The 20368-nt window shown below is 64.5% G+C and overlaps 1 protein-coding gene across 2 annotated transcripts in view; it reads left to right on the top strand.

The window, feature by feature from the left end:
• The window catches only part of GNG7 (G protein subunit gamma 7), a 104174-nt gene extending 97844 nt beyond the window's left edge, over nt 1-6330 (top strand). For both annotated transcript variants that reach the window (XM_006272111.4, XM_006272109.4), the window contains one exon: nt 1403-6330. In XM_006272111.4, coding sequence (XP_006272173.1) covers nt 1403-1528 — 126 coding nt within the window. In that variant the 3' untranslated portion in view covers nt 1529-6330. The remainder of the gene's footprint in view (nt 1-1402) is intronic.
• Nucleotides 6331-20368: the final 14038 nt, after the last annotated feature.

Here is a 20368-nt window from a genome sequence, read left to right as displayed (position 1 = left end):
TCCCTGGCATCGGGCACTTCCGTCCGTGCTACATTTGGGACCTATGCTGAGTTTCCAGGGCACCTGCTGTCACACCACTCCTGTTGGGGTCATTGTCCCCCCTGGCTCCTCGCCCTGGAAGCCGTATCGCAGCCTCCCGTGAAGCCCTCGTGGTTTAAGCTGGAGTTGTGACCTTGTCACCCGCTGCAGAACAGATTGTTCTCATCTTTGAGCGGATCGGGGCAGCATGTTCGAGCACGAGCTATTTAAAGTAGGTGCTTAGGCACCTGCCCTGGTTTGCAGACTCCCAGGGCTTGCTTTATTAATAGAGCGTTACAATAGTGTCTGGGGAGTTCGGGCAAGGTTGGGTTGATCGCAGTGCAGCCATGTAGGAAGAGATTTCCTGCCCTGTAAGGTCTGCAGCCTAGCCAGGTAAGGGGAAGAAGCGCCAGGCAGTGCGTTGAGGCACAAAGGAAAGGACTTCCCAACATCACAGTCTATAGCCAAACCAGGACCAGGACCTGGGTCTCCTGCCTTCCTATTCACTGTGTCCATCACAAGGACATAAAAGAAGCATTCCCAGCAGTGAAGCGTCTCTTCCTGGCAGGTCCGGTTTGCAGGGGCAGGCTCTGCTGTTGCAGTGGAAGCCTGGAGCCGGGACAATTACAGCTCTGGCAGCTCGTGTCTGGGGCCAGATGTGTGAGTGGGGATGTTGTGCGTTGGCCTTATGGTCACCCAGCTCCAAAGTGGGTAGCAAAGGTGTTGGGGTTGGTTGGCTGCAGTCTCCAGAGCTGCTGCAACCTCCTGGACTTCAGCCTCACCCCACATCCCAGCTTCCAACGCCTGAGCTGTGCATCTGTGTCCTCCCTCCTTCCCCTTGCGCCCTAGCTGGGCCGTCGCTCCAAGTTCTCAGAATAAATCTTGGAACAAAAATAAACTGAAGCCTAAGTAACAGCGTCTGATGGTTTCGGTCCTGTGGTTTGAAAGGCTCTGTTTTTAGCAGCAAGAACGGGCACTTTCAGAGACACGCATTCCTTCTCCCTCTCTCCCTTGTCTCCCCCAAGAGTTTTCCAAACGAGAGAAATTTCTCATGGGAGGCGGAAGAAGTGTCTCTTAAAAAGCAGCACCCGCTCCGCAGGGCTTTCCCCTGCCTCGGTTTCCCCTTTTCCGTTTCTGATCAGTTGTGCAAAGTTTCTGTTGTGAAACCTGGGACTTGTGACAACTTCTCTCCGGCAGCGCAGCCCGGGATCCCCAGCCATGGGTCCTCCTTAGCATGTGAGACGCTTTCTGACCTAGGGAAAGGCCAAGTGTGGCTGCGCCTGGGCCGAGAGCTGCTGTGCAAGCCGGTGGGGATGCCCCCCGCATTGTCACTAACCCTGCTGTGTGTCTCTCTCTCTTTTCTCTTTTTTTCCGAACATTTTAGGTCTCCAAAGCATCTTCTGAGCTAATGAATTACTGTGAGCAGCATGCCCGGAGCGACCCGCTGCTGGTTGGAGTGCCCGCCTCAGAGAATCCCTTTAAGGACAAAAAGCCTTGTATCATCCTATAGCTTTGCCCCGTCCCGCGCACGCGCTCTCTCTCAGGCAGGGCACCGTTCTGTACCGATTTAAACCAAGTCACACACGTACACCTGCACAGAGGGGGAAACACTACATGTTGGATTCAAATAGACCTTGCAGTCTCCCAAAGCGACAGCGCTCAGACGGGGGCTTGGCTGCGCTGAGCAAGCTCCAAACCAAGAGAGAGGCCAAATTAAAAAAAAAAAAAAAAAAGGGTGGGGAGGGGGGCGTTTTTAATACAGTGATGTACTAATTTTGGCTTTCTGGGGTGGGGGGGGTTGGAGGAAGCAGAATTTAACTGTATTTGCCAATGGGATGCAGAGCCTCAGACAGACTTTGACCTTTGAAGGTGTTCTGGGCAAAGCTCCGGGTGGGGTTGGATGGAACGAGGGATTCCCATTCGCGTCTTGTTCCAAGCGTTTTGAATTGATCGCTCCGGTTCGGGAAGGGGGCCGAGAGTCCGGTTTTATAAACAGCAACAATCTTTTTTTTTTTTTTTTTCCCCTTTCCAAAAGAAAAAAAAAATTGATCTAGCTGCATTGAGAATTACTAGAGCAGGCGGGCGGGCAGGAGGCTGGACAGCGCCGTCGTAACGCGGGATGGGCACGGGAAGCTTCCTCTCGGTGAAACGCGAGCCCCAGCTCGGAAACATCCAGCGGCCGCGTGGGATCTGTGACGAGGGAGTCGCGCTGGGGGGCCGAGGTGTCTCCAGACGCCCCCCAGCCATGAGCGCTGCGGCGGCTGGCGCAGGACAGGGTTTGGTCCCAGGCTCTGGGGACGGAGGCGTTGAGATCTTGTGAGCGCGGCTGTGGGGGCGAGCTCTGTGTGTTGTTCCCAGCACACTGGCAGTGGGGAAGGGAGGGAGGGGGGTGGGTTGGGGTTTGTAGCGGGTGGCGGGGCTTTTTCTGTGCAGTAGACTATGGAAACTTCTAGCCAAGCCTTTCCGAGCGTAGGTCCAGAACACTAGAACCGGCGGCCGGCTCTGGGGACCCTCCCCTCTCCCCTTCCCTCCCGATAACCAGTGCTGCGAGGAGTTTTGCATTCGCCCCTGTTAATTGTAGGATGTGGGGGAAGAGGGGGCGGCAGTAAGGCAGCAGAGGAAGCATTGCATTCACGATTCCCATCCCTCGCAAAGTGTGAGCGCCGTCGGACCGAGCTTGGCCCATGTAACACCGTGCACCGCGATCCGGGAGCGAGCTCCCCGCGGAGAGGCCAGCCGACGTGCCCACGAGCACTGGTCCTGCCCCTTCCTGCCTGCGCGGGCTCTTACCGTGGCACGGAGGTCCTCAGCCCTCCTGCTCCCCTGTGGTGCAACCCCAATGGTGCTTGGGAGAAAGATCTGAGCTCAGGGAAGCCCTGCCACCTCTCCCGCGTAGTTAGAGCAACCCACCCGGCGCTTGTCCTTGGGTCCCTTTTTATAAGAACCCGGCAGAAATCCCAATAGTCTCCATTGAAGCAGCAGATTTGCTCACCAGCTTCTAACACTGTAGACAAGAGACTGTCTAATACCGTTAGCTTTATCTAATAATCGGGTAGACCTGCTTCTGCAGAGGACAGCCCAGCTTTCCGTGGCTAGGACTGAGGGGCAGAAAAGTGCTCAGCGCAGAAGGGAGAGGGGTGGATAAGCCTCCTAGGCAGACCCCTTAGTGCTGGTGTCTTGGATGGAGATGGCGGATGGATCCAGGCACGTTCCTGGGGAACTTGACGTGCGGGGCAGTCGGTTCATCTGCATCTTCACCCAAGTTTTGGTCCAAATTGTGTGCAGGGAAAGGCTCCCCCCATCCTGGGAGGTCTGTCTCACCAAGCCATTGCCCCAGCACGCTGGGCCTGGTTTCCATCGCTTCTGTACAAGCACAGTGTCGCGTTCTGGGCCCCTTGCAATGCCGACAGGCCGGGGGCCGTGTCCCAGCACCAGTCCTGCCTGTGCGCTGCCGAAGGGGGAGGCCGGGGGGAGCCACGGGCTCAGCCTTCACTGAGACCCTGAGGAGGTCGGTCTCGTGGCTCTCGGAGGCCTGCTTTGAGTGAGGGACTGGGACTGGCCCCGTGGCTTTTACCAGGGCAGCAAGCAGCTTGGTCCAGCACTGCCAGGGTTTTGGCCACCTGCTCTCAGACAGCAAACGTGGGGTTCCTGGGCAGGGGGTGCCAGCCCCGGAGCGGCCCCCCGTTCTTTGCTCATGGTGACTCGCTCCACGGGGAGCGATGCCCTTTGTCCCTCCCAGATGATGAGATTTGCTGTTCGGGGAAAACCGACTCGCCCATGTCAGCCCCCCGCCAGGCCACCCCCAGCTGCGGATTGGCAGCGCCGGCTTTGTGCAGGTGAGGGGCTTGCGGATCTGTCCCGGATCCTTCACCCTCCGCTCTTTCTTACGTCATCGCTCACATTTTTAAGGAAAAGTTTTTCAACGAGGACTTCATGTTTTTAACACTACACCAGTCCCTCTCACTGCCACCCCGCAGGATCCCTGGAGCCCCGCGCTGAGCCCGGGGGAGCAGGAAGCCTCCTGCAGCTCTGTCCGAGTGTCCCGGGTTCTGGTCCTGCCATCCGCTAGCAGCTTTGCCCCTCATTGCCCCTGCTGCGCAAGGCCTTCCCCAGGGCAGCACTGCCTCGGCACGGCCCCAGGACCGTCCGGCACATGCAGCACGTTGCTTCCTGTGTCCGGGAGACCCAGTGAGTGTCCACCAGCCCCGGCCCCCGAGCAGGTCTGCAAACCCACAAGAGATCCCTTGTAGTTTTCCTTCTCAGTCCAAGCGATTTAGGCTCCGTCAGTCGCCGCGCCCATAGCGAGCGCTGTCCCCCGCGGCCGGGCTGTCCCTCCACCGTGGGGGCTTCCCCCGGTTCTTAATTTAGTCCAGCTCCAGCCTTATTTTTCTACTCCGGATTTGCTGATTCTTCCTCTACGTTAGAGAACAGTGCATGGTGCTATAGCTGGCGCTCCGGGCAAGCCCAGGAGTCGCAGGTCAGCCACGAGCCCCGGGTCCTTCATTTGCGTGGCAGAGGCCACCGCGGGCGCTGCTCACCCAGCCGCCCGCGAGGGACGCACCAGTGTCATCGGTTCTTGCAACCTGATGAGTCTGCCCAAAGCTCCGCTCCCCGCAGCCCCCCTGCACCCCCATCACCCCTTCCCCAGCGCCCCGTGGAAGTGTCCTGTGTCCAGCCCGGCCCGTTGGCACGGTCAGTGCTAGTCATCATGGCACGTGGGCTTTGCCAGGGTGGGGGTTGGCAGGTCACTTGCACGGCAGCGTTGCCTTGGGCCGTGTTATCCCCATGTGCAAGGGCCGGGCACAGCTCTAGATCAGCATACAGTTGGAGGAGGACGGGGGGGACATGTGCCCAGCCGGGAGCCCGCTCCCTTCGCGCTGCCCCGTGAGAGCTATGCAAAGTGGCAGAGGCAGGGACAGTTTTGGGCTCCCCTGCTCCTGGCATCGTTGTCTCGAGCATGCCCTGGGCAGCTGGGAGCCCTGCTCCAGCCTCCGGTGCAGGCAGAGATGGCAGAGGTCCCTGCGCTGGGGGACTGGCCTAGCTCTGCGGGGTGGTGGGAAGGAGCCGGCTCGGTTGCTTGGGGGTGGAGGGGGGGTCTTCACCTGCAGGCTTCCCCATTTTGATCCCCCCCACCCCATCCGAGTCGCGCAGTGCTCATACCGTAGATGTTTTTGTATCGCATAAATATCAGTGCCGGTTCCAGTAGCTGCTTGTATTTTGTCAGTGCATTTGCCAAAAAAGAAAAAAAAGAAAAAAAGACACTTTCCGGACTTTTTAAGTGCTCTGAACTGTGAAGTGCGGGGGGCGGCTCCTCTCCCCATCCCTCATCGCGGTCAGGCCACCGGGGCCTGCCCGGCACACGCTCCACAAAGGCCTTTTTGGGATGTCAGCCCCCCGCCCAGATTGGCCCGGAGTCCCTCTCGCACGTGTGGCAAGGCCGTCACCAGAAATAGAAAGGCGAGGGACTGAAAAAGAGGGTGGGCGGGAGGAAGCGGAGCGTCTGTGTGATCTGCCAGCCGCTCGGGTCCCAGGGCCGAGGCAGCCCGCAGGCTCCTGTCCTCGTGGACCCGCCAGGAGGGAGCGACAGCTCCGCCAGCCCTGGCTGCAGGGGCAGCTGGTGCTTCGGCCTCTGGCCAGAAGGATCAGGCCCCCCCGCCCAGCCTCTTGCAGGTGCTTGCTGCCGGATGGGCATCAGCCGCGTGGTCATCCGGGGCTAAGAGCATCCCCAATGCTTTGCCCCCCCAGGGTGTGTCCCCAGCCCTGCTCCCTTAGGACGAAGGCAGCTTCCCTCCCTTCCCTGCCCGAGCCAGGCGTATCCTACCAGGAGCGCGGCTCCTTAAACATCCCGGCTCCAGCTGCGTGGGGGGAGAGCTTAGGAGCGATGCCCGTGTCGCTCAGTCCCTGGCCCTGTGAGCAGCCCGGCCGAATCCCTCTTCCCCGTTGCGAGTACTTAAAAGTCGCCTCTGTTAACGAGAGTCAAGGCGACTGCATCCTCCCCCTCCGCAGGAAAAGCCACGCATCGGGTCCCTTGCGCTCTTCACTTTTCTCTCTGGTTTATGACTCTTTTTTGCCAAACTCTGTTATTGTTGCCAAACGCCAGTCGAGGTTTGTAAAGACTGTCCTTTAGGAAGTAATCGGTGTCCCTAACGTAGGTTCTTCATAACGTCTGCATTTGGGGATCTCCGATTTATTTTTATTTCCCCCGTTTCTGGTGTGCCATAGACCAATTTCTTGCACAGTGTTTAATATTTTGTGGACTTGTTGTTAAAAAGTGACTTGATAACACAATAAAAAGGCTCACTTTTCATTTTACCCAGCGTGTCGCGTCTCCTGTCTTCCCCCTCCACCGCGTGCCCAGGACCCTGGCCCCTGCTCCTCCAGACCGTGTCTGCATGGCAGGTCAAGTTCAGCGCCAGTTGTTTGAACTGCCCTGCTACGAACGGGGCAATTCAGCTTCCATCTGCATGTGCCCGGTGGTATATTTTTATCCTCTGCAAACTTCCCGGGGATTTCTCGGCTCCAGGGTGGAGCGTGGCAGCTGCTAGCACCTGGCAGCGGTCGTGCTATGCAGCATGAAGGGGGAAATGGGGTGAGCAGTGTGCAGGGGGGCTGCGGCACCCTGGTCCTGACCCCCAGGTACCTCCTAGCCTTCATCCCCCAAAGGCTGCACTATTCCCCGTGGCCCTGGGAGCAGAGAGAGCAGCATTGCATGAGCTAACTCAGCCCCACCAATACAGCGTGGGAGCACTGCATGCCTGGCCTGATACGCAGTCCCCCTTGCTGGTCTCTTCTGGAGGCCCAGGACCCAGCCGGGCTGCGCTTCTCCATCCCAGCTCCAGGTTTCTGCAAGCACCGGAGCTGAGGGGGGTCCCGGGTGCGGCTGTGCCTCCAGTAGAGATTCGGGGCCACCCAGCGTGTTGTGGGCCTGGACAGGAGCCAGGATCTGAAGTGGGCTCTCCAGAGGCGTGATGGCTCGTGTTGGGGTTTGGTCTCCAGCCATCCCCAGTGACTAAAGCCCGAGAGCGTTGGGGATTTCCTTCCCCTTCTGTCCACCCCACGGTAAGACGGAGCCCCCGCACCGGGGCAGCGAGCCAGACCTGCACCGTGCACGGGCAAGGTGCTACTCGATTAGGAGGCTGCACAGGTCTAATGGAGCTGGCGTCTCGTCTCGGCCGTGCTCCAAGTGTCCCCAGCAGCGTCGGAGCCGGAGGAGGGGAGCCCTGGTCGAAGCCGCCTCTCCTGGATGCTGCCCAGATCCCACGGCAAGGTACGTGCTCCGAGTGCCCCATGCGGCTGAACCCCAGCAGCCATCCTGTGCCAGGCCGCGGATGCCCTGCAGCCCAGCCTGGCTTGCATTCCCACCCCCCCCCCCCGCCTGGCTCCCCCAGCTCCACATCCTGCGCCAGCACCCTTCCTGCCTTCCAGGAACAGCGGGATCCAGGGCTCTGAGCCACGTCCCAGGTCTGGAAGTCCCCACGAGGCCCTGCTGCCTTTGGCTCCTCCAAGTTTGCACGGCAAAACCCCCCGTGTTGTGGTGCCATTCATGTGACCCCGCGGGGCCGCGGGTTTTGCTGCAGGCTCGGCCTGACCTGGCCCTCGGGCAAGTCCCTGCATCTCCTGGGGACTCGGCTTTGAAGTGGGAAAAGCCAGTCCTTCCCCTCTGGCTTCCTGCCATGCGCTCACCCTGCCAGGTTCGGGGCAAGAACCCGTGTGCGGATCCGGGTCCCAGGCCGCCAGCGCCTGAGAAGCCCCGGGTGGTATCCGTCCCGCTGCAGGGGGCCAGGCTGGAGGAGCTGGAGCCTCCTGCCAGGCGCCAGGTGGGCGCAGCACAGGGGCTTCCCGCGTTCCTGGGAAAAGCGGCCGGATCCTGCCGTAGGAAGGAGGCTGGGTTGGAGACGGGCTTCACGGGCCGGCTTGGAAGCCACTTTCGTTTCTCGCCCTCGCGGGAGGAGTTCCTCTTCTCCGAAAAGGGACGTGTCTATCGTCCTGGTGCTCTCCTTTCCTGCTCGCTGGCCCGGCTTCCTGGAAGCCCCTGTGCCAGGCAATGCCACCTCTCCTGGCACCAGCGTGTGCAGGGGGACATGCGTTGCTTGGTTTGTGGTTGCATCTGATGCAAACCACCGTGCTGCACATGGTTTCTGCCCGCTGGAGCGAGGCTGTGCCGGCCCCAGCCCCGGCCGCCGGTGGGCCCGGCATTCAGGGCACTGCGCTCCCAGGGCCAGGGCAGGGCAGGGCACGGAGCTGCACCAGCATCATCAGGATGCAGCAGACACTGTGCTTTCCATTGGCATAAGGGACACAGCAGGCTGTCAGCTCAGCCCTGGGCAGGGGTGACCCCTCCCTGCCTGCCCAGAAGTGCCCCCCAGGGTAAATTGCCCCAGGGGCAGATCCCATCAGTCCACATCCGTTCAGCGAGGTGCGGTGCAGGGCTGTGCCAGCACCGGCCACGTCCCTGGTTGCAGATGGGTGACCCCGGCTTGCAACAGGAGGTGCATTTCCCTGGGGCCTTTACCTCTGTATGGGCTGCTGTTTGCAGCTCCCCCTGCCCTCCTGGTCCCCCCACCGGTGCTGTCTCACTGCAGGGACATGCCTTCTCCCTGTTCCCGGCCCCATCTGCCCTACCCGTCTCCCCTTATAAGACTGTTGTCTTCACCCAGGCTCCTCTGCCAAGAGAAACCTGGGGCTCCGCCGGGCGCGCCAGCCCCCTTTCCTGGCAGGCCGCGGGCTCGGCCGCGGGCTGGGGACAGCTCAGCCGGCGCCCGCCCTGGCAGGAATGCACCCTGAGCAGGAGGCCGGGGCTGGAGCTTCCTGTGGATGCCTGGAATAGCTGGGATTCCTCAGCGTCTGTCCTGAAATGTTGAGCTGGAAGCGGCCGAGAGCTGGAGCCCTCGGCCTGGAGGCAGCCAAGGCCGCGGCTAGAGGCGCAGCCCGTCTGCAGGAGGCTGGGTCCTGTCCTCCGAGCCGCCTGCTGCACCCCCCAATTGCCCTGGCTTTCAGCACGTGGCACTGTCCTCCATGTAGGGAAACTGAGGCAGAGGGGCCGGTTGCAAGAGGGGCCGCAAGCAGCAGTGGGCAAGGAGCACTGCTTCAGGGTGGCGGGGTAGGACATGCCACTAGAGGCAACGTGGCCGCTCCGGGCGTGCATTGTGCACACACGAGGGCCACGCTCCCTGCTCTTCCCTGCAGCCAGGCCCGGCCTGTCTGAGCCAGGGGCGTTGTGCAGCCTGCGGGTCTCACAAGCCCGGGGACTTGCTTGGGGCGTTGGCCTCTGGCCCCAGACTGAGCGGGGCCCTTGGAGGAGCTGCGCAGAGGCCAGTCCCAGGCCCCCAGCCCCATGTCGGTGCAGCCCCTCTCCCTGACCACGCTCCCGCACGCCGGCTCCTGCCCTGGCCGCTCTCCAGCCGCGTGAGGAGCTCGGGCCAGGCGCCAGGGCGTTTGGGAAGCCGCCGCATGACGCCACCCCACAGCCCTGGGGCGTGATTCAGCGGGGCTGGGTCGTCGCAGAGACCCCCCCCCCCCTCCTTCCTCGACTCCGCTCCTTCCTGGATGCGGCGCACGGCGGCTTGGCTCCTGCCTCCGGAGGCTGCCAAGAAGCTGGGGAGGGGGCAGATGTCTGCTGCCCTGGCCAGCCCCTCCTGCAGCCTCCCTCAGCTCTGGTGCCAGGCTCAGCCCCTCTGCAAGGGGCACTGCAGCCCGGCTGCCAGACGAGAGGGGCTGGGGGGCAGCGGCTGGGAAATGGGCGCGAGGGGAAGGGGCCCGGCTTGCAGAGCTGGATGCTAACGGCCCTGGGCCCCTGCACCTCTTGCAACATGCCAGCTGGGCACCTTCCCCCCTCGACTGCCACCCCCCAGTGCTGCCGTTGCTTCCCCAGCTGGTACCAAGCGTCTGGCACCAGCGGGCAGAGGTGCAGAGCCCTGACTTATCTCATCTCCTGGAGCTGAGGAGCCTCTGAGGCCTCTTGCAACCTTGCCTGACCTCCCTTTGGCAGCTGGAGCCCGCGGAGACCCACGAGGTCTGCGCCTCTCCCTGGCTTCGTACAGGGGAGCCCGGAGCCCAGCACCCGCCAGCACCCTGCTGCTTCCCCCCCCAGCCTTTCGCCCCCTGCCCGAGCCCAGCTCATCCCTGGCAGCACAAAGCCGAAGGCTGCGTTCCCGGGTGGCAAAGAGTGACCCCCAGTCCCGGCCCTGGGGGATCGGGGAGCCTGGCAGCTCCAGGGGCGCGGGGCAGGGCGTGGGCAGACCCCACTGGCTGCGCTCCCAGCCCCAGCTCGGAGACGCGGCGCGGGCGCTAGAAGTTGCTGATGGAACAAAGCTCTGAGCCGTTGCTAAAAATAACCCTCCTTGTTCCTCCCCAGCCTATTTTTAGCCTCTGTGGCTATAATTATCCGCCCTTGGCGTCGTCGGAGGCTAGGAACCTCTTGGCACCTCGGCCTGCCCCCGGTCGGCTCCACAAATAGCCGGTGCCCAGGGCCGGGGCAGAGCCAGGGAGGCTGCTCCGTAGGTACCAGGCCTCCATCAATGGTCCCTTCATTTGCTCCCAACCGGCTGCCCCGGCCCTGCTTCTCCTGGAGCCAAATCCCAGGGCGGGGAGGGAGGAAAGGACCCTCCTGGCTCTGCTGAGGCCCCTCGGGCTGTGCCCTCGCCCCCCAGCACTGACAGCCGTGAGCTCCGTGCGTGTCCACCCTGGGTGTGCTCGAGGCTAGCACAGGGGTGTGCATGTATTCGCATGCACAGCCGTTTGCATGAGTCTGGCCATACGTGTGCAGGCATGTTTGCCAGTGCAGGCCTGTGCGTGTGTGCGTGCGTGCTCGCATGCACACGTAATTGTGCATGTGTGTGTGTGTGCACACATGCGCATGCACGGATTAGCAGGCACGGCTGTTTGCAAAAGCCTGGGCATGTGTGTATAGGTGTGTTTGCACGTGCAGGTTGGTGTTGATGTGCTTTCATGCGTGTGCAGCTGTGCACGCAAACACGAGTGTGTGCATGCTGGGAGTGATGGGTGTGCAAAGCTCTGTGCAAAACTTACCCTTTCCCTCCCCCTACCATGTCGCCTCCAGGTGCCAGCCCAGCAGTGCTGGAGGGACCCGGGCACCCACATGTGCCCTGGGCATCAGCTCTGGGCCGTGCCATCCTCACTGGCTTCCTGCAGCTGCACCAGGCACAGCTGGCACTGCACAGCTGGCAGCACATCCCCCACTTAGCAGGGGGCCTGCGGCTGGGTCGGGGGGGGGCATCTCCAGCATTTGGGTGAAATCTTCCGTGCGGGGGCCTCTGACTTCCTTGAGTGGCCCATGCAGGGCTCGATCCTGCCCTCAGGACCTGCTGAGCAGCAGGATCAGGCCCACAAACACCCCCGGTCCCCTTGGGATGTGCCTGCTCTGGGGCCTGAGTGCTGCGGCCAGACTCCGGGTCCCGTGGGCAGCCCTGGGAAGGGAGCAGGGCGCGAGCAAGGCCGGGGAGCGAGTGCTCAGGGCTTCCGGTCTCTGCCCGGGTCTCACGGGACGGGGTGTCATTGCTGTGCCCAGTGCAGTAGCCACCCCAGGCCAGCACAGTGGGGGCCCAGCGGGGAGCGCAAGGCCCCAGACACGGGACTGGGCACCAGGACTCCTGGGTCTGCACCGCCAGGGCTGCCTGCTGCTGGTGGGCAGGCCTTGCCCCTCGCGCTGCCCCTCTCCCGGGGTGGCCCATTGTCTCCCTGCCTGCAGCCATCTGCCCCATGCCGGCGCATGCAGCTGTCTGCCGGCCTGGCCAGCTGGCGCAGCACTGGGGTGGGGGGCAGGGACATCTGTGCCACCCCAGGGGGAGGCAGGACTTGATATTTGGGCAGGCTACTCTGCAGCCCTCAAGTGCCCTGCTGGACCTAAGCCCCAGCCCCTCCTAGCCTGGCCTGCATTGCAGGGTCCCATCCCCTGCCCTGTTCATCTTCCAGCCCCCACTCCCCCCACATGGCCCAGCCTGTCTGGAGCAGCTGGGGCTTTGCTCCCAGCATTGTCATGCAAAAAGGACCCCTCCCATCCCGGTCCAGCAGCTGTCAGGGGCCAGGCATTGTGCAGCCTGACCCCGTAGCACGTGCTGTGCTGCCCCTGGGACCCTGAGGCCTCATCCAGGCTGGGGGGAAAGGGCAGAGCTGGAGAGGAGGCAGGAACTGGCTGTGATGGATTAGCCGTGGGGACCGGAGCAGGGCAGGCAGGGAGGGGCTGGGATTTTCCAGCAGGACTCTCGAGCTACAGGCTACGCGGGCACAGCAGGTCTGCATGCAAATGCACACGCGTGGCTGCATTGGTGCGGATGCACATGCATGGCCAAGGCGTGCACTGCCAGTGGAAACTCGTGCAGAGCGCAGCTCTCCGGAGCTGGGGGGCTGCTCTTTTCTCTCCCTGGCTACTCCCCATTTGACGGGATGGGGCAGAAAGGTGGTGGTGTCTGTGCCAGGCCGGGTCTTAGCCCAGCTGCGGGCACCGGGCGCGGGCTCCCAGCTGCTGCCTCTGTCCTGATGACCATGAGGATGCAGCTGCCTCCCGACCCCCATGCCTTGTGGCTGGCGAAGCCTGGGGGGTCTTGGTCGTGCCTAGAGGGGATGCTGGAGCACTTGCAGGGACCTGTGGGCCAGGACTGGGGTCTCCCCCTCCCCTGGGAAGCAGGAGGGAGCTGGGCCTGGGGGTGCCTGGGGGCGAGGGGCAGGTGGGTGCCAGCCGGGTCATGCCAGCAGGCCACAGACGCTTCACTTCCCAGCTGGGAAGGGGGCCAGACTCAGAGCATCTGTGCGCCCCCCGCATCCCGCTGGCACAGGCATAAGTGTGTGCACAATACCTTCCCTTGCTGTCATACATGTGCACACGCATGTACTCACACACACACACACACCTTCCCTTGCTCTCATTAGCGCACACATGCACCTGCACACATGCACACATGCTCACAGCTTCCTTGCTGTCCTACATGCCTGCACACACATGCATGCACACATATACACACACCTTCCCTTGCTCTTGTGAACACAGGCATATCGTCTGCTGTGATGCATGCACACACACACACACACACACTTGTGCGCACACCTTCCCTTCCACTCGTACACCCACATATACACACAGCTTCCCTAGCTCTCACGCACATAAATGGCCACGCACACGCACACACACACATTTTCCTTGCACTCACGCACACACACTCATGCACACCCATTTCCCTTCCTGCTTGCACGCATGCAGGTCCCTCTCCTCCCTTCCCATCCCATCCCAGGGCACTGACCCCGGTGCCTGGGTCACGCGGGCAGGGAAATGCAGGTCCCCCCACCCCTCCCCACCCCGTGGCCCTGGCACCCGCTCGGAGCTGGCACGTGCTCACCCGCCCGCGGGGTCGGAGGTTTCCAGTGGAAACTCCCTCTTCAAGCGCAGGGAAGAGCCGCGCGAGGCCCTGAGCTCCCCAGGGGAGGCCCCAGGGGTGCAGCGCGGGTGTGAGTGATGGGAAGAGGGCCCGGCCCTGTCCCTGCACCCCCGCCTTGCTCTGCCCGGGGCTGGGCTGGAAAAGTACAGGCCGCGGCATCCCACGGTGCACAAGCAGAGGGCTGGGCTGCTCAGCTGCCCGGGCTGGAGGGGCCAGGCTCTGGCTCAGTCGAGCCCAGTCCAAGGCTCTCCCCTATGACCCTCATGACCCCACTGCTGCCCCTTGATCCTCACCCGCCTCCGCCTGCCCCTGTCCTGCAGCCGGGACCCCCTCCCATGCTGCCCGGTGCCACCCTGTGCCCTGCGAGGAGAGCCTGGGGGCTGGGGGCCGGCGCTGGCTCTGGCACGGGGCCTCGGGGCTTGGAGCGTTTCCCTCCGAGGCACCGGTGCCAAGAGCAATAGCGCTCGCCCCGGCTGTTCGAAGGTGACCGCGCCCCTCCCGGGGCTTGGACCCCCTCCTGCACCGGAGGAGCACCTGTGTCACACCCCAGAGGTGGCTGCAGCCCTTGGGCGGTGGATAAGAGCAGCCCCTGTGCGGAGGAGATGGTGGGGGGGTCTTCCAGGTGACGGGTAGGGGGTCGCAGCCAGCTCCAGCCCTACAGAGCCCAGGTGCATGGCCCCCCGCCAGCCGTGACCACGGGGCAGGGGCTGGGGAGGAAGCGGCTTGTTGGGAAGGCATTTTGCAAGCCCCCCCACGCAGTCCCCCTTCTCTCCAGCCCAGGTGGCCCGCCTTTGGCTGCCGCTTTGCCCCTGATGTGACCGACGACCGGGCCCGCCAGCGCCCCGTGAGCTGGCCGGATCCACCCCCTGCTTCCGCAGCCGCCCGGGTGCGAGGCCGAGCCAGGCCTGGCCGGGGCTGGGAAGGGGCCGCAGGGAGGTTGTTTTCCCAGGGAGCGCGGGGAGCTTTCATGTCGGCGGTCACTCCCCGCACAGCTGCACAAGCAAAAGGACAAACAAACATGGGCTGGGCGGGCGCGGGCCCGAGCAGTCGGGAGCTGCCCAGACCGGCCCGCGTGGCTGGGGGCACCGTGCACACGATGGAGCGTGGCTCCCGCAGGCCAGCACTGGAGGGGTCTGGGGGCTCGGCTCGGCTCGGCCTCGGGGCCCTGACGCCTGCGTCAGCTGCAGCCTGGGTCCGAGCGGGACGTGGGCCTGGCTGGGGGGAACAAACCCAGGGGTCCGCGCCGCGGCTCTGAGCAGGAGCATGCCCTGGCTCCGTGATGCTGGGAGAGCCAAGGTCGGCGTGTCCTCCGCGGCGGGGGGGGGGGAGGGGGGCAAGGAAGTCACCCTGTGGCACACGCAGACACACAGACACAGGGACAGACATGCAGGGGCACGCAGAGACGCACGCAGGCCTGGTTGTGGGTGCGCACGTGCAAGCAGAGATGCACACATGTGCACCCCCATGCTCTCAGGCACACACAAACGCACGCATACAGACATACACAGATGTACACGTGTGCAACCCATGCTCTCAGGGTGCACACACACACACACATGCACCCCCCTGCTCTCAGGGGCACATACACTTCCACACACAAAGGCACACACATGCACCCCTGTGCTCTCGGGATACACACACACAAAGGCACGCACGTGCAGCCCCGTGCTCTCAGGCTACACATGCACACGCTCCCTGATCCCCACTGGCACGCTGCCTGGCACTGCCACCCCTTCACCTGCTCTCCAGTCCCCAGGACGCCGTGTCCCAGTCCCGCTGGACCTCGTGCCCTGGCCGCCAGCCAGGCCCCGCGGGAGCCGCCTCACCCGATCCCTCTGACCCACTTCCCGGTAATCTGCCCTGCAGCGCAGATGCCTTGAGCTCTGGCTGCCGGGGGGGCGGGGGTGCTGCACGGGGCCCCGATCACCCCGTCCTGACTCTTTGGGGCTGGGGGCATTGGGGGGGGGGAGGGCAGCCTTGCTGTAGCCTTGCTGTAGCACATTGCCTGGCGCGGGTGCCCTAATCGCCAAGGCCACGAGCCCAGCCCCAGGGTTTAGCACCAGGCTTGGCTCTGGGGGAGTGCAGAGGTGCTGGCAGGGGACAGGGCAGGCCTTGTACGCGCTGCCTCCAGCCAGTGCCTCAGTTTTCCCCTGCTGTGAAATGGGTCCTAAAAATCCCTCCCATCTGGGCACCAGCACCTTTCTCCCCAGCTGCATTTCTTGCTTCCTCCTTTCTCCCCGGCCATGCCCACCCCATGCCTGGCGCCCCAGGAGCCGGCAGCTGCTGCCAGGCTCCAGCACCCATTCCCCGGCACTGAGCAGCGTGGGGCCCCGGGCAGGCAGCCCGGCCCGGCCCGTCACGCGAGCAGGGATTGCCAAAGCGCCGGGGCCGGCGTGTTCCCGGGGCCCCGTTCTCCCCAGGCAGCCTCTGGAGGCACCGTGGCCCGCGGTGCCCGGTCCTGGCTCAGCACCGAGCACAGGCCTGGGAGCCAGGACCCCAGAGGCCCCAGCATCCGAGCCCTGGGTCCCCAGAGCTGGGATCTCGGGGAGCGGCTGGTCCCTGCACTGGGCTTTTCCCATCCCTGCTTGTGTGGGCCTGGTGTCAGGCCAAGCTGGAGGGGGGGGCAGGCCCCGCCTGCCCCAGGCTTCCCCCTCTCTTCCCACCCCCGAGTCTGGCGGCTCCTCCTGGCCCCAGCGCCGGGATCCTCCTGTCTGCTGGACTTTCGACAGCTGGAGTCGGGCTCGGTGGGCGGGCGTGTTGGAGACACCGACCCTCCCAAAGTCTCCCGTCTGGGTCTGGGGGGCTGAGTCAGTGCGGGGAGCCCGCGGAGGCTCCCGGGAGGACAGGGCAGGCCCCTGAGTCACCCTGGCTGCTTCCTGTCCGGGGGACGCGGGCGGTGCCCGGCAGTACCTGCGGGCAGGGCAGAGGGCACCAGGAAGCCTGCAGAGGACATGGGGACACGCGTGGGCAGGCCGCGTGCACGGGCTCCCGGGGGTGCACGGGTCGGGGATGCGCGCGTGTCCCCTGCACTCGTGTGCTGCAGGCTCATGGGGGTGGCAACCCTGGGCTTCATGACACATCTGCATTCACACGCGTGTGCACACGCACCCATGCGGGCACATGGGAGGGGTCTTGCTGCTGCGCCAGCCGGGTGAGATCCCGGGGTCCAGCAGGGACAAGAGCAGAGCGTGTCCCCGCCACACCTTGACCCCTTGCTCCCCGCACCGGGTGCCCTGATCCTGGCAGGGCCCGGGATGCCGGCAGTGCTGCTGCCCGGCGCCGGCTCCCGGCTGGCTCGGCTCCCAGGTCTGGCAGCACCGGAGCGCGGAGGCGCAGACAGTGGGGCTCTGTGCACCGCGCTGTTTATACAAGGTGTGCGTCTGCCCATGGCTCCACGCCGGGGCCAGGCTGCCCGGGAGGAAGGGAGACCCCCAGGGCACCCCTCACGTGCATCCAGCCCCTGTCTGGGGGACGGGGCCGCACGGCCTGCACGTGCTGCACCGATGGGGGCTGGCGGCAGCGGATGCATGGCACCGCCACGATGCATGGGAACCACTGCATTGGCACGCGTGTGGCATTGGCATGGACATGCCCCCTCCTCTCCAGACCTGCTTCTGCACCCCAGGGGCAGTCCCAGGTGCAGCTGGGGCTGAATGTGTGCCGGGAGGCCTGGGCTGAGCTGGCCCTGCTTGGAAAGTCCTGCTCAGGGCGCGGGATCCCTGCCCGCCCCCACGCCTGGCACAGCCGGGGAAGCCGCTGACTCAGCCGTAGGGAGGGGAGACACCAGAGGCCACCCAGGGTGGGAGGGCAGGGTGCTGCAGGCAAAGCAGGGGCTTGCCTTGCTCCCCCAGCCCCAAATAGAGGGCATGACAATCACCCCTCCCACAGCTCCCATGGGACACGGGTGCCCGGACTCCCGGGTTGCACACGCCTGTTCCCACGCGAGGCGGGGGGACCGGCCGGTTCCCACGTCCCCTCCGCGGCCCGGTGGGGGGCAGAGGTGATGGGGGGGCAGCATTGCATCACTTTCTCACGGTGTTTCCCGAGCGGGGGGGAGAGGCAGGGCCTGCGTGGGGCTGGGGGGGGGGCCTGTGCTCAGCTGCTGGAGCCGGGCTGCCCGGGGCCTCCGTCCTGGGACGGCGCCAGGTTCTCACAGCGCCGGGGAGCGCCGCGCAACACAGGGCAGGCCGCCAAGCCCCGGCGCGGGGCATCGCTCCCTCCCGGGGGCATCAAGAGCAGCGCCCGGCTGGGGACCCCCGGCTCCCCCAGCCCCAGGCAGAGCAGGGCTGGCAGGGAGGGAGCCCAGGCGCCCGGGCACGTGCCCAGAGAAGGTGCCACTTTTGCTCCCAGGGCTTTGCTGGCCACGGGGGTGAATGCAAAAGCCAGGCCTGGAAAACCACCTTTTACCCTAGTCTGGATGAGGCCTGAATGTGCCGGGCACCACAGCCCTCCCTCGCCTCCTGTCTCCCACCCCCGGGGAAACCTCCGGGAGCTCAGTCGGGCTCGGGGTTTCCGCCGGCCTGTGGGATGGGGCGTCTCTGGAGCTCCCCCACGCCTGCCGCATGTGGATTTGCACAAGTGTGGGCATGCACATGCCTCCCGGGGAGACCGCGAGGGCGGTCTGTGCATGTAGGTGTGCAAGGAGGCTTTATTCCTGGCAGGGTTCCCGGGGTGGGCGAGGGCATGGGTGGCAGGAACAACCCAGTGAGCAAGGAGAACAAAGGCCGTGGTTATGGGGGAGAGCGAGAGCAGAGCGCTGCGCCCAGCCCTGGGGGCAGGACGCCGGGTGTGAACAATGCACGGGCCTGTGCGTGTGTAAATCACAGGCACGTCTGGCTGCAGAATTGTGTGCTGGAATTGGGGGGGGCAGCGCCTGAGACCTGTGTGTGTGTGTGTGTGTGTTTGTATGTGTGTGTGTGACACAATGCTCACCTCTGTGTGTGTGTGTGTGTGTGTGTGTCTCTGCCACGGTGGGGGTGTTGGTCACTCTCCGCCATGTTGCACACCTGGGAGGGCCACGTCTGGTTTGGGGCCGGGTGGTTTTGCTCGTGTTCACACTCACGGCAGCGTGGGGAAGGCGCCATGCCAGGGACATGGTGGCACTTGTGCATGTGCGTGCACAATGCCGCCTGGCCCCGGGCGTGCAGCTGTGAGGCTGCGGGTGTGTAGGGGACAGCCCGTGCTCCTGCAATGCCGTGAATTTCCCAGTGTGCACCGCTGGCAGTAACCGTGGTAACCCCATCAGCCTCCCATCCAGGGTGCCCGTATCCGGGTGCAGGATCAGGCCCAAGGGTGCTGGGCTTAGCTCCTGCCGGGGCCGGGCCCTGGCACCTGGGGGCTTGCATGGGCTCAGAGCACGGGGCATTTCCCAGGAATTTGGGCCCCCCCGGCCCTGGAGGTGTTCAGCGCGCCGTGTTCCTAAATCACTTGGCACGCTTAGCAGGGGCAGGGGCCACCCGTGGTCGCTGGCTGTCTGTGGGGTGACGCTGCCGCCGGCACTTCTGCTTTCGGGACCGATTTCTTCTCGTGCGTCACCGTTTCCCACCGCGGCGACGTGGTGCGGCCGAGGAGCCGGGGGCACACGAGGGCCTGGGACCCGCGGAGCACGGAGGGGCCGCAGCAGCGGGGGCAGCACGAGCTGAGTGCAGCTGCTGACCCCGCGTGGACTCCCCCGCCCCGGCTGCCTCCGTGTCCTTGATAATTGAGGTCCTGCCAGGTGGAAAATGCAGCCAAAGACCCTCTTTCCTTCCCATCCGGGTAAATGCAGCCGTGTCCCGAGTGCGAGAGGCGCACCGCCTCCGAGTCTGGTTTGCAGCCAAACGCGGGGCCCAGGGCCCAATGCCCCGGCCGGGAGGAGAGTCAGGGTCCAGCCCTGGCCACGGAGCCTCCCGCCCCGGGTGAGGACCCCACGCTGGACCCAAGTCCCAAGTTCGGGGGTGGGTGCTGGACCCTGCACCGCCCTGGCCCCCCCGGCACGTTTCCTCTGAGCTCAGCAAAGCCGAAACTTCCCCTTTCTCGCTGGAAACAGGACCTCGCTGCCGTGAGGTCACTCTGATGTCATCCCTGCTGCTGAGGTTTTTCCAGGGATCGGAGGAGGAGGAAAGGTCACGGGGGTGGAGGATGCAGCTCGGGCCCTGGGCTCAAGTCCCACTTCTCCCTTCCCTGCTCTGTGCCTCAGTTTCCCCTCCTCTGCCTGCCTAGTGCAGTCCTAGTAGGAGCCCTTTGGGGCAGGGGTTGACCCTCCCGCCCCACAACTCCCACCAGGGACGGGTACCCAGCGCCCGCATGATGCCCGCGCGGCCTTCGGGATCTGCCCGAGCCGGCCGGGAACACGCCCGCCGCGTGCCAGCGCTCTGCTGTATGTAACTCCCCGGGGAGCTGGCACTGCGGCCGGGCCGTGAGTCACCGGGGATGGGCACGCTTATCGCACCGGCTGGCACAGAGCGTTCCCCGGGGACACGGGGGCCGGGTCGAAGCAGCCAGAGACGTCGGCCGTGCTGCACTCAGCAGTGCAACGAGCCTGGGGGGCTCTGCATGGGGACCCCCGGCGCGAGCTTGGTGGGGCCGCGCCAGACACCCGCGCCCGTGGCTGGGGGAGACCAGTGGGACGCAGCGTGTCCCCGGCGTGGCAGCTCCTCCAGCCAGGCTGCGTGCTCCTGACCCATCACCGTGGGCTGAGGGGCCGCTATCTCCGTGCTGCAGGGCTGGGGTGGGCCGCGCTGGTGCTGCCAGATAAAACCGGGGCAGCCGGAGGCCGGGCTGGGCAGCGTGACGCTCCGGGACCAGCTCAGGTCATTGCCCGGGTGCCCCTGGGCCCTGAAATGGCACCGAACCCCCCGCACCCTGCAGCTCAGGTGGAGCTGAGTGCAAGGAGGGGGAAACTGAGGCACGGGGAGGAAAGCTGCAGGGCATCTTCTCACCCAGACGTCTTGGCTCGCCGCCCTGCACCCACCCGCTCCCCC

Source organism: Alligator mississippiensis, chromosome 16, assembly GCF_030867095.1.
Source record: "Alligator mississippiensis isolate rAllMis1 chromosome 16, rAllMis1, whole genome shotgun sequence".
Lineage (NCBI taxonomy): Eukaryota > Metazoa > Chordata > Crocodylia > Alligatoridae > Alligator > Alligator mississippiensis.
The sequence above is the reverse complement of the archived record's forward strand: the minus strand, read 5'-3'. Positions and strand labels throughout refer to the sequence as shown.